Consider the following 12,220-nt stretch of genomic DNA (forward strand, 5'->3'; position numbering starts at 1 on the left):
ATATCATCTATTGATCTTAACTTTTGGGAAACCCTGGAGAGAAGATATCTATATAAATATATCCCCAGAGTGTCATGTCCCAAAAGTCTTAGGGTAGTCTTGGTTCATATCTTCCTAGGTAGATATAGGTATGTACATATGTATATGTATATGTATATATGTGTGTATCTATCTTTCCCCAGGGTATGTATGTCTAAGTGTATGCATGTATGTATGTGTGTTTGTATATACACACACACATATATACCACCTGTATATACCTTATGTAAAGCATATAGCAATTATATATATATATACACACATATGTATATACACAGATATGCATACATACATATATACAGGCTCTAACATACACATTATTGTTATATGCTTTATATAGGATATATAGAGGGGGTTTATGTATTTATGTAATTATGGTCTAAAACCAGCCTAATCATATTTGAACCACTCAAACTTACCTTGAATGATAACATATTTTCTTAAATCAACAGGACCAGTGCAGCGAGTACCGCAGTCAAATGAATAATGAAAAATATGTCTGCACCAGAGAGAATGACCCCATTCGAGGTCCTGACGGCAAAATCCACATGAATAAGTGTGCCATGTGCCAAGCTGTGTTGTGAGTAATGGGGTCTGCAAATGGGCTGATAGTCCCAAAGTTACTACCTTGGGTTAATCTCTGTCTCTCTGGGTCTCCTTTCCATCTTCTGTAAAATGATAGGGTAAGATTAAATAGTCTTTAAGGTCCTTTCAACTTCTGTATCAATGATTTTATGAACTTTTGTTATAATCAAACATGTTGGGTCCTCATCTGGCTACAGGGTTTACATCCATGACTATGTATCTACAAGGCTCAGATGTTTAATGGAAGTTGAATTTCAAGAAGAATTTCTAAAATGGTCATGGATTTGGAAAGGGTCTTTCCTTTTTATTGTAATTATAGTAAAGCTAGGTCTAAACAAATTAATCTGGAGAACTGAAGCTGCCATTTCACAGTAATTAATCACAAGTTTCCTGGGACTGGGTTAATTGATTGTATTATTTACATTGATTTACTTACCAGATAAACTCTTAATTTGATGAAGTAGAAATGAGCTTTGATAAACATGATGGGGAGCTACTGGAAACTTCAACTTATAAATCTGTCAACCCAGTTGACATTGTCAACCTTTCTCCTGAAAACCTGATACCTTATTTAGGTGGGATTCCCAATAGGCGGGGGGAATACAAAATTCCACTACCCCGCTCAATATCCTTCCATTTCCACTCAGTTGTGAAAGAAAATGTTCTCAAGTAGGGAAGGGGCTGACTTTCACAGTTGAATCCTCAGTCACCATTCATTCTTTTTCTCAGGGGTACCTCATAGCTCTGAACTGATGTTGGGGTAGTGCCATTCATTCCACCTCCACATATGTAAAAATGCCTCGGTTAGGAAGACAGCCTGGGGTCTCAGTAGAGAAAAAAGTGAGAGCAAACAACTCAGCAGAGATGGCAGCATATACTGGAAAAATTTACTTCTCTGTGACTCCCATAGAAACTCTTAACCTCAATTCCTTGACTCAGGTTTGTCAGATGTTCAGTGATGACTGGACAGACTCCAAAAACTTGGATCTGATCCGATATTCACTTTTACAGTTTTGGTCTAATTGAATTAAAATAAGACAATCATTCATTTTACCTGAATTTCCCTACCCTGAGTGGGGAGAAGAGGTCTTGAAATCCCTACTAGCCAAGTGCAAGCTCTGGCACATGATACCCAACTGGGAATGACTTTGAGTACAGGCCTAATGAGTTCAGGCTATATGTGGGGTCCAAGGGCCACTTGAGGTAAGTGCAGAGAGATGCATCACTAGAAAGATGGCTGGTTACTACATGTTGATTTTTTTTTTGGGGTGACAACTCATTGAGACTATTAACTGAGGCACAGATGGACCATATTCTGCATTGGGAGATGTAGCATCCACACAGATGAAATTGTAGGTGATGGGATCATAGATTTAGAGCAAGAAGGGACCTCAGAGTCCAGCTTATCTGAAGCCTTCATTTTATAGATAAAGAAAACAGAGAGTAAAATAGCTAAATGATTTGTCCTTGGCGATGCAAGTGGTAAATGTCAGAATACGTTTTAAAGTGTTGAAGATTCCATTTGACAGGGATTAGGATGGGAGAGAGGTTTGGCTAAAATACACACAGTACAGATAAAGACCATCCTTCCTGTTCTAGTGAGAGAGAAGCCAATGAAATGAAAAGAAGCAAAGAAGAAAACAAGTCCAATGACAATAAAGCAGATGGCAACAAGGTATTTATCATCCATTTACCAGATCACAAATGGACCTTTCTGACCTCAGGTCTGTGTCTGTCCTTACTGCCTGCTACTAATTACCCGTGATGCTGCGCTTTGATTATAGCCATGAATAACTGGTCTTGTCAATTTTTCATGTCCCAATTAGTGGAAAGTAGCTAGTTTCAGGATTCACTGGCCATAAGAGAAGATGCCTTTGATGGGACTCTATGGACCTTAAAAAAAGGGAGTGAGCAGGAGATGGGCTGTCTCCTGAGCCTTTCCTTCTAGCTTAGTAGTGAATGAATTAATGAATAAATACAAAAGCATGTATTAAAGGCTTACTCTCTGTAGAGTTGTAGAGCCTGGACTTTAGGCTCCTGTGGAATAGTGTGTTATTTTTGCTTCTTCAGTTTCTCCTAGAGAAGCAGGAATGCATTCACCAAAGAACACAGGCTTAGTTTTGTCCAAGCCTTCATCTGCCCTTTGGCCATATATACGAAGAAAGACATTGCATCCCATTCCCTCTAGATAATTAAGACCAAAATGGGGTATAGTATAATGCGCCCTGAATTTAGAGTCAGAAGTCTGAGTTTGAGTCTTAACTCTGATACTTCCTAGGTTTATAACTTTGGGCAAGTGAAATGTGTGCCAACTAAACTCTTTAGGCCTCAGCATCCTCATCTGTTAGATGAAGAGATAAGGGGGTTGACTAGCTAAGCTCTCAGATTCATTCCAATTTTATAATAGTCTAATTCACATGAAGAGAAAAACTCCCCTGCCTTTTTCTCCATACCCCTTCACCTTTCTCTCCCCTGAATTCTCCAGATCTGTCCAACATATCCACATTTGCATTGAACCAACCACATCTAATGCCATAGCTGCCAATTCTTTATCTCAGTTCTTGAATTTCAACAGGTGTGTAGGAAGAAAAAGCTATTGGATTGGGCCAGGCACAGCCAGAGCAATAAGAGATAGACAGCTAGCTCAGACCAGAGCAGATTTTCCCATAATGTGCTTTATGACATCCTGGTGCTTGGCACAAGGTAAAAAGGGATTCTAAGAGAAATGTTGACATACCCCTTGTAATTTTATATTCCTTCTTTTCCTATCTAAAATCAATCAATCAATAAGGATTTATTTAGTACTTACTATGTACCAGGCATTGTGCTAAGTGCTGAGGATACAAAGATAGAAATTAAACAATTCCTACTCTCAAGGACCTAACATTCTCTGAAATAAAATTGTACTAAACATGCTTATTAAACACAGCAAGTTTTCATTGTGAAAATAGACTTAAGTTCTATTAGCTACTTATGTGACTGTGTGGAAATTACTTAACCTTTCTGGACATCAGGTTCTTCACCTATGAAATGAAGGGGCTAAATTAGATAATCTCCAAGATCCCTTTAAGTTATAAATAATATGGCTTTATGATCATCTATAATATCACCTATTTTCTCCACCCCTCTTTATTCTAGGACCAAATGATTCCTCAATCAATCAATAGGTCAAGAACATTTACCAATCACCCACTACATTCTAGGCACTGTGCTAAGCATTGAGGATACGAAAAAAAAGTCATTCTGTTTCTGCCTTCAAGGAGTTTATAATCTATGTGGGGAATATAAAATGTACATATGTAGGTTTATTCAAAAGAGAAATACAAGTAACTTGGGGTGGTAGAACACTGCTAGAGCTGAATATGTAGGAGGATATTAAGAAGGAATGAATTCAGGACAAAGGGCTTAGACTGTACAAAGGCAGAGAAGCAGGAGATAGGGTGCTATAATATGAAGAACTGTAATTAAGTCATTTTAGGTGGATGATAGTATATATGAAGTGGAGTAAGATGTAGTAAGGCTGGAAAAGTAACATGTGGTCAGAACGTAAACAGATTTAAATATTAGGCTGAATTTGTTTGATCTTGGTGGTAATTGGGAACCACTAGAATATATTGAGAAAGAGAGTGACATAGTCAGACCTATGCTTGAAAATATTATTTTAGAATATGTGCGGAGGATGGACTGCAACAGAGGGAATCTTGAGTAAGTGAAATTAATTAACTGGCTATTGTAATAGTTCGAGCAAAAGGCAGTGAGAACTAGGGTGGTGGCCATATGAGTAGTGAGATGAAACGTATAGAGATAGAAATGATGACATTTAGAAACTGATTGGTCAATGAGGAGAGGCAACAATGACACCAAAGCTAGGAATCTGCATGACTGGATTGATGATTCCTTTGAAGAGGAGGAAAAGTTTGGGAAAGATGAGTTGTTTTGGACATGTTGAATTGGAGATGCCTACTGTTCTTCCAGTTTGAATTGTCCATTAGGTAGTTGGTGACACAGGTCTTGAACTCAGAGGAAAAATTCAGCCTGGACATTTATATACGTTAATCTTCTACATAGAGATGATAATTAACTCCATGTAGGCTGAGCCATCATCAGAAAACAAGATATAGACCAGGGAGAGGGCCCAGGAGAAGAGCGCACATCTTTCTAGATCCTGGGATACATCTATACTCTGCTAGGGAGTATAATTTAGATGACAGTCTGGCAAAGGCGGCTAAGGACTAGTGGTAACATAGATAAGAGTAGAATCAAGTGAGCATAGTGTCTCAAAAACCCAGAGATTCACTAGACAGCATCCTTTATGGTTTCCATCAATACATTTCTGACCCCATTTCTAACTGTGGGGGAGACAAGTGCAAACACCTATGTACCTACAAGACATTTACAGTGTAAATGGGAAGTAATCTCACAGGGAAGCCATTGGGGGAGGGAGGGTAGGAGTGGGAAGGGGAGGACCAGGATAAACTTCTTATAGAAGGTGGAATTTGAGCTGAATTTTGAAAGAAGTTAGGGAAGCCAAGAGGAAATAGTGAAGAGAGAGAGCATTCTAGGAATGAGGAATAGTCAATGAAAAGACAGTCAGAAGATGCACTGTACTGTATAAGAGACACCAAGAAGGCCAGTGTTGCTGTGTTGTAGAGCATATGGAAGGGAATAAAGTGTAAGATAACTGAAAAAGTAGAACGTTTCCAGGCCGTGAAGGGTTTTAAAAGCCAAACAAAGGCTTTCATAGTTGATCTTGATGGTAACAGGTAAATAGTGAAGTTTATTGAGTAGTAGTGTGATATGATCAGCACTTTACTTTAGGAAGTTGACTTTCACATCTGAGTGGATGAAAGACTAGCATTGGAAGAGATGATTCAGGGAGGCCAGCCTCTAAGTTATTGTAATAGCGTAGGCATGACATGATGAGGGCCTGCTCTAGGGTGGCCTCTATGAGGGGGGAAAGATAGGGATGGACATATAGGAGAGATGTTGTAAAAGTATAAACAGTAAAACAAAGCAATAAATTGAACATGTGAGGTGAATGCAAGTGAGGAGTTGAGGATGATCCAGAGGTTGCCAGACTGAGTGATTGGGAAGATGATGGTGCCCTTGATGGTAATAAAGAAGTTCAGAAGAGAATAAGGTTTGTGGAGAAAGATAAAGCATTTGGTTTTGGACTTGTTGACTTTGAGATGCCTACAGGCCAATTGCAGAATCTCAGAGTTGGAAGGCACCTCAGAAATGACCCAATTCAACTTCTACATGAACAACATTCCCCTGAACAATAATCTTCAACATGTGATTACTCAGTCTTTGATGGAAGATCTCAAGGGAGGAGATTAGGGGTTGAAGGTGGGGTTGGGCTGCTACCTCACAAGTCATCCCATTCCTTTGGTGAGCAGGTCTAATTATTCTTTCTTCCTTTGATATTAAGGCTGTATCTGTAAATGTTCCATATTGCTCCTACTTCATCTTTTGGGTCCAAGCAGAAGAGGTCTAATTCCTCTTACTCATGATAGTCCTTCAAATACTTTTCAACCTGTCCTTTCTCAGTCTTCTCTTATCCAAGCTATATATCCCTAGTTCCTTTAGCCAATTCTCTAATGGTATGATTGAGGCCTTTTAACATTCTGATTGCTCTTCTTGGAAGCAATGGGCTCCAGATGTGGTCTGACTAGGGTAGAGGACTGTCAAATTTTCACCTTCTCTGTACTGGATGTTTCAGTGCTCCTAATGCAGCCTAACCTTGCATGGCAGATTCAATGACCAGACCATGGTGGTAACATGTTTCCTTGCTTTGGCAGGATAAATGTCACAGTGCCCAGAACCAACGGAGCAGTGACAGTCATGTGTGTTCCAGGGCTGCTGACTCTGTTCAAGTTCAAGCTATAGTGTGAGTAAAGGTTGTTATGCCACTGCTACCCTCCTGGAAAATGGTTTAGTAGATATTTTTGTTGTAGCCAGAGAGGGTTGTTAGGTTACAGGGAGATTAACATTCGTTTTTCTCCTTGTCTTAAAGGCCTAATTAAAAAGAAACAGAATTTTCCATTCTTAAAATGTCCGTGGATTTGGAAGTTGTAGTTGATTTTTCTATGGGAACTAAAATAAACAAAATTGTCTGTAAAAAACATTAGGAAAAAAGTGAGCTGGGATATTGAGATAATCATCTTTATTTTGAGTAGATGTAAACCTCATGGGACTTGGTGATACAGACGGACACTGAATTTGATAGATGACTACTCGTTTTGACATTGGCCTTGAGAAGCCTGAGCCAGGGCTTTCACAACTAGTATATGGTGACACACTAGCTGATCTGGAAGCCTCACCTTGTAGATCTGAAAAAAACAATTGAAGTCATCACTTTTACCTGCCCCCCCTCACACCCCAAATTAGGATTCTCAATGGGGAGGGGGAACTACCTTCCCCTGCCCTCCTCACTTACTTTCCTTTTTTCTACTCTCAGATAGGGTGATGCAAAATGGAGCCAGTGATGAAATCAACTAAGTTTGGGTTGCCTGGGATTTAGCTGTCCTGGGTCCCTGACATTGCAAACTACAAAACAGCTCAAGGACAAAGGATATCATCTCTTTGTCCAAACCTTTGATCACTCTCCTTTAGTCATGGTAGCTCCTCAAGGTCAGAGACTCCCTTTTTTTCCTGCTTCTGTCTTACAGGATCATAGATATAGAGTTGTGTAGGCTCCTATGGGTCATCTTGATGACCTTTGAGGTCCCTCCCATCTCTGAATCTGTGATCTTATGATTTTTTAAGGCCCCAAGGGCTTATGAATTGTGTCAACCATTTGAACATCTCCAATGACTAAATCACAGATGTTTTGACCTATTGAGGAAGCTATTTGACCAAAGGGTGTAAACTGGAAAAATGTTTGCTTAAATTAAATTGTAAAATGTTTAAAAAATCAACATAATACCCTTAGAGATAATTTTTCTCTCTTTTTTTCCTCTACAGGAAGAAAGAAGGTCATGAAAAGGGAACAACTGAGCTCACTGACCTCACCGAAACAAACCCTGTAGACCCTTATAAAAAGTCTATAAAGCCTTCAATTTTTAGGGTAAGCTGGCTCCAGAAATTCCCTCTTTTATCCATTTTTCTTATGGAAACCAGTCCTAAAAAGCCTTCAGAATGATCTATTTTTTTCTTTATCTACCTACCATCTTAAAATAGGACTCCAAAAGTGTTAAAGCATATGGGCCCAGGACATATATAAACCAAGGTCACATTCTTCTTCTTCTCCTTTTTTTTTTTTTTTTACTAGGAACTGTGCCAGGAATTTCAGGACTTTATAAGAGGTGACAGCCTCATCTGTACCCGGGAACATAATCCTGTTTATGGTAGCAATGGGAAATGGTACAGGAACAAATGTGCCATGTGCAGAGAAATCATGTGAGTGAGGATGAATGCACGTGCCAAGGCCTGTCCTCTCTTAGTCTCTGATACCCTTGTTTCTCAGATTCAAGTCTGACAGGTTACTGCCTCCTCAAAGTAAGCCTTCCTTCGAGTCTGTCCTTTCTTCTAGCTAACATCCTCTTCTGGCTCCTGGGATGTAAGCTCTATTCCCATATCTGAGCTTGTCTTCAAAGAATGAGTTGAAATTGTGTATATACCTATATCTAAGTAAATATATTATATGTGTGTGTATGTGTATATGTGTGTTTGTGTGTGTATATGTGGTATAAAAGTCAGAGTACCTATTTAGAACACTTATAATTTTCTTCCCATTCTAAAGTAAAAAAGAAGCTGAGGCAAGAAATAAAGAAAAACCATCTATCCAGTCTGTGGAAGAAGATAAAAACCAGAGTAAACCATTTGTTTCTGTGGTGAGTATAACTGTTGACATCTACCTCTCCCCTTCTTGTGTTGTAAAATCCTAGGATCATAGTGTGAGTATATAGTGTGAGTAAATAGTGTGAGTAAAGATTGTTATGCCGCTGATGACTTTCCAGAGAGAATATAGGAAAAAATCTGAGTCAAACTGGTGGTCTTTCCCTATGAAGCTTTCACAAGGAATTGAGGAAGGCAAAGAAATTGTTTTGAGGGACTAAAGAGATACTCTAGAATTATTTGCAAGTTACATCTTTCTGTCTGTGCTATCTTCAGACCTAAATTTATCGACAAGGTTCACAAGATGTATGTTTAGGGCCTTGTAGAATGAACAGAAGTTCAGCAATTAACCTTGAGTTATTGCCTTTCTGGGTCAAGAATTTTCTTTGTTTCTCTTTTTCTGGCTATTAAGAGTGAGTTGGGGAACTGTACTCCAACTCACAAGGAAGAAAATGGCAGACACTGACAGACAAGAACATTCTTTGTTCTAAGGCAGATTATCAATGTCAGAAGGCCTGCTCCCTCCTTGTCACCTACAAAAGAAACTACATGCTTCCCCTCACCTCTTTTTTTAAGGGGTTACTGGAAGAGAAGTCATGAAAACTCTACCTTTCAAGAAAGAGGTCACGTGCAAAGTGACTGTTTTCATTTGGTTCCTTTTCAGGAGTCTGATATGTGCCGACAGTACAGGGTCATTCCCAGAGTGGGCTACCTGTGCCCAAAGAACTTGCATTTTGTGTGTGGTGAGGACGGCAAGACATACAACCATCCCTGTTTGCTGTGTAATACAAATCTGTAAGAACCAAACCTTAGGAAGGTCTCAAACACCCTGAAACATTTCACTGAGATCAGTTCCTCCTCCTTTTCCCTCCCTTTTCCTACTTTTTTTTTTTTTTTTTGCTTTTGAGGCATTCTGGGATAAGGAACTTGTCCTGGGTAACACAGCTAGTAACTTTCTGAGGCTGGATTTGAAGTTGGGTCCTCCTGACTCCACGGCTGGTGCATTTTTTTTTTCCCTGTCTTCCTCCACTCTCTCTGCTATGGGAGATCAGATAGAAAACTTCATATACTTTGAACTTTGAAACATGCTCACTTTAATAGAGTGAGCATTATTTACTAGAAAGAGCACTTGGATAGGAGTCAAAAGACTTAAGTGTTAATGTAGTCTTAGCTTCACCACCAAATTGGTGTGTGACCTTGGGCAGGTCACTTTCCTTTTCTGAGACTCAGTTTCCTCATCTGTGGAATGAAGATAATGATCCTTTCACTTCTTCCCTTAACAATTGGACTATTATGAGGATCAAATGAGTATAAGCATGCTTATGGCAGAAGAATATAGTGAATTGGGAGGCAGTTTTGAAGTTATGAAGACCAAGGTTCAAGTTCTGTCTCTTGCCTTGGGTTCAAGTTTTAACAGACACTGGCTATGTAACCTCTGCATACTTCCAGGCAACTCTATCAGATTATAAACTGCAGACTAAATGCTGATCTGTATCAGTAAAAATAATTTACATAAGGGGAACACCACATTGATGAAATGATGGGTCCAAAGGTGTGGGGCAGGCATACTAAAACATGAAAGAATTATATGTGTATATATATATGTATATATGTATATATAGGTAATGTATGTATGCATGTGTGTATATATATATTATATATATACATATATACACACACATATAAAATATGTAATGCATATACAATTGTATATGTATACATATATAGTATACAACATATATACATATACTTGCACATGCATACACATATGTATATCTAGTTATGTATGAAAACACACATATAAACATACTATATATGCATAGCATATTGCTATAGATATATTTGTATATGATTATATACTTAAGATATATATGTTTACATAAACATACATACATACGTACACATATATAAATTCACTAAGATTACAAAGTCCTTGATTAATCATTTGATTCTCATAGCAGACCTAGCAAGGATAATAAAACATTATATAAATGTGATTTATTATTAATTATTCATATATTTTAGAAGGCAATTTTATTGTCCATATTTCATAGAAAAGGAAACCGAGATTCCCCAGACATTATTACTTGCCCAAAATCACACAGAAGGCAATGGCAAAACTGGAACTAGCACCTTGGTTATCTGACTCCCAATCCATTGTATTAAGAGAGACAGTCAAGGAAATATTCTAGGATCCTATTGGGAAGAAAGCAAAATCAAGGTAAAGAAGAATACATGGAATAGGTCATTGGAGTACTGACCAATTCATCTGTCAACTCCCTCTCCTGCCTTCCCCTAGCACTCTATTGTGTGAGTCTTAGTTCATAGTGACCATCTCTCTCTCTCTCTGTCTTTATGTTTGTCTGTCTCTCTCTTCCTGTCTTCTTGTTTCAGGTTACATCAAACCAACATCCAAATCCTGAGGGAAGGGAAATGTGAAGATGGGCCTTTAGGAATACTCCCACCGAATTCTTCAGGCACTGTAAGTAGAAATATAGGAACCTAGAGTTGAAAGCTGAAAGGATACTTAGAATTAACCTAGTCTAACCCCTTAATTTTATACAAAATTAAACTGAGGCCCAGAGAGGACAAGTGACTTTCGCACCAAATTCACAAATGTCAGATCTGTCATTCTACTTTGTCCTTGCTTCGACCCTCAGCTTGGCCTTGGACCTTGAGGAAACTGAAACTGACCTCATTTAGAGGAGACTCACAATTTTCTCCTCCCAGGGAAGCAAGAGGCCCAAATCTCAGAAAAGGCATATGTCTCTAGCCAAGCCAGAACAGAATTCTTTGTTAGACAGAATCTCATAAAGTAGGATGTCACAACTGAGAGGGACCTTCTTTTACAGAGGTAGAAATAGACTCAAAGTGGGGACATGCCTTATATTCACCAAGATTCTATCGTAAGACCCAACTATTAGGCCTGGATCTAATTCAAACTCACTATAAGATCTTCGTTATGTTATTTCCCCTCTCTAAGGTTCAGTGCTGCCTTTAAAAACAAGGATTTGGCCTTAATGAGAGTGTATGTTTATCCTAAGGCTGTTTTCAAATGTGAGAGAGCAGGGAAGAAACAAAATGGAAAATAGGACAGAGAGGAGACTGGCTGGGTTATCTGTTGGATTTATTCCTGAGTTTATAGTCTTTGGTCTTTGTCTTTTCTTCCAGAATAAATGAGTGATGAATCAGTGGAAACATTGAGGGAAAGGTTCAAATGCTCAGCCCTGGAAAGTCTGCCTTAACCCTTCTGTATATATAAGGAACTCTTCTGAGCACGTATTATTTACCGTGCAGAACAATCCTGAGCTACTGGGGAAAGGACATACTGATTTTCAGTCTTCCATCCTTCTCTTCCCAGACTCTATGATCCTGGTGTGGAGACACATGCTGCATTCAGCCAGTGCTCTGGGGCCCCTGGTCACGGTGCTGTCTGTCCATTTGCTTGTGCAATAAAAGTAAACTTAGCAGAATGGCCATCCTACTTTTTGTTTCTGATGTTACAAGAGAGCTTAACATAATTATTCTAGCAAGGGCTAAATAATTGCTTCTCTGATCCTGTGCTAAGAGGGAAACTTGCTGGGCAGGTTATACAAGGTCATTCTCATCTCTATCACATACAGGCATAGAAAGAGTCATTCTCCAATCACCTCTATCCCAAGTAGTTGTGGCTATCCCCTTTCTCCTCTATCCCTCATGGAAAGGGTCATCTCCCTTCCCATATATTCCACAAAGACAGGATCACTGTCCACACATT

General features: G+C 38.9%; 1 protein-coding gene across 2 annotated transcripts in view; it reads left to right on the forward strand.

Annotated features, from left to right (window-relative positions):
* SPINK5 (serine peptidase inhibitor, Kazal type 5) overlaps positions 1-11,940 on the forward strand; it is a 72,448-nt gene extending 60,508 nt beyond the window's left edge. For both annotated transcript variants that reach the window (XM_027841793.1, XM_027841794.1), the window contains 9 exons: positions 492-619; positions 2,224-2,299; positions 6,426-6,514; positions 7,591-7,693; positions 7,898-8,025; positions 8,369-8,459; positions 9,128-9,258; positions 10,858-10,945; positions 11,635-11,940. In XM_027841793.1, the coding sequence (XP_027697594.1) occupies positions 492-619; positions 2,224-2,299; positions 6,426-6,514; positions 7,591-7,693; positions 7,898-8,025; positions 8,369-8,459; positions 9,128-9,258; positions 10,858-10,945; positions 11,635-11,643 (843 nt within the window). In that variant the 3' untranslated portion in view covers positions 11,644-11,940. The remainder of the gene's footprint in view (positions 1-491; positions 620-2,223; positions 2,300-6,425; positions 6,515-7,590; positions 7,694-7,897; positions 8,026-8,368; positions 8,460-9,127; positions 9,259-10,857; positions 10,946-11,634) is intronic.
* The last annotated feature ends 280 nt before the right edge of the window (positions 11,941-12,220 follow it).

This window comes from Vombatus ursinus, unplaced genomic scaffold, assembly GCF_900497805.2.
Source record: "Vombatus ursinus unplaced genomic scaffold, bare-nosed wombat genome assembly UNPS02014863.1, whole genome shotgun sequence".
NCBI lineage: Eukaryota > Metazoa > Chordata > Mammalia > Diprotodontia > Vombatidae > Vombatus > Vombatus ursinus.